Raw genomic sequence first — 1271 nt, 5'->3', positions numbered from 1 at the left:
GGGGTGAGCACCCCTATGCAACCCTGCCTCGCTCCCCTCGGCCGTCCGGCCGTGGCACCCAGCGTCACCTCCCCCCCGGGGCCCCTGGCACGGGGTGTTCTGCCAGCAAGCGTGGTGACCTCTCCCTCCACAGCCCCCACCGCTGCAGTGGCACCCAGGGCGAGCACCCCTCCCATCTCCACAGGTCCCCTCCAGGTCAGCATGGACCTGGGCCAGTGGCTGCCTCAGGCAGCAATACCTTGAGCAGCTCCTTGTTGGCAAAGGCCAGGATCCCTTCGAACACGATGACGTTGGCCCCGTACACCGTTTTCTGCAGGCAGACAGGAGCTGTGCTCGTCCTGCCCTCCTCTCCCGCCACAGCAGCACCAGCACAGACGCTCCCTGGCACCCCCAGGCTCTCACCAGTGTGGTGGGGCTCCCCATAACCATCCTGCACCACCCAACCTCTCGGGGTCCTTGCTCACACCTGCCCACCACACTCCAGCCGAGCACAGACTCTGAGCCTGGCTCCGGACCCCAAACCTCTGCCCAACACCTTCCCCCCAGCTCTCATCCTTCCTCCACACTGAGCCTCTCCCTGAACTCTGTGCCGGCCTGTTCTGAGATCCATTCCCATGCTCCTGCTGCCTCTACACCTCCAGTATGAGCCTAGAACGAACCCCCCACATCTGATGATCCCCAGCCCCTCCCTGCCTTACTCTCCCAGCTCCCAGAGGTGCTCCCCTTCCTGGGGCTCTGACCCCCAGGCCCAGCCCGGCCCTGAGGCACCCACCCACTCACGGCGCCGGCTGTGCGTGGTGAAGTCGTACACTGGCACCTTCACGCTCTTGCCCTTCTTCAGCTTGCGCAGGACACTGATGAGCAGCTCGAAGTCAAAGGCATCGGGGTGGTCAAAGTTGTAGTCGCTGCGGGCTGCCAGCGCCTGCTGCCCCTCGTCCAGCACCTGCAGGCACCAGCACCACTCAGTGCCACGCTGGATCCCTGAGCACTGCACAACCCCCAGGCGCTGGCACCGCTCAGCGCTGCGCTGGACCCCTGGCACCAGAACCGCCCACGGCCGCACGGGACCCCCTCACCTTGTAGAAGGAGTCCATGGAGAGAAGCACGACCCAGGGCACGTCCAGCGCCTCGATGATCCGAGTCGCCACCGTGGTCTTGCCCGAGGCGCTGCCGCCGCACAGGCCTGCAGGGAACGGGGAGGGGAGCACCGCCCCGGCCCCGGATCCGGCTTCAGCTCTGTCCCGGTCCCAGCCCCTCCCCGGCCGTGCCTC

The 1271-nt window shown here is 66.7% G+C and overlaps 1 protein-coding gene across 1 annotated transcript; it reads right to left on the bottom strand.

Moving 5' to 3' along the window:
- Positions 1-181: 181 nt before the first annotated feature.
- Positions 182-1228, bottom strand: LOC113979901 (uridine-cytidine kinase-like 1; the record flags this gene model as incomplete). The annotated part of the gene is made up of 3 exons (XM_027707180.1): positions 182-310; positions 773-943; positions 1077-1228. Coding segments are annotated over 3 exons (437 nt in total), but the record flags the coding sequence as incomplete, so codon positions are not given.
- Positions 1229-1271: the final 43 nt, after the last annotated feature.

This window comes from Neopelma chrysocephalum, unplaced genomic scaffold (assembly GCF_003984885.1).
Source record: "Neopelma chrysocephalum unplaced genomic scaffold, ASM398488v2 Primary Assembly neopelma1_90368, whole genome shotgun sequence".
NCBI classification, from domain to species: domain Eukaryota; kingdom Metazoa; phylum Chordata; class Aves; order Passeriformes; family Pipridae; genus Neopelma; species Neopelma chrysocephalum.
The sequence above is the reverse complement of the archived record's forward strand: the minus strand, read 5'-3'. Positions and strand labels throughout refer to the sequence as shown.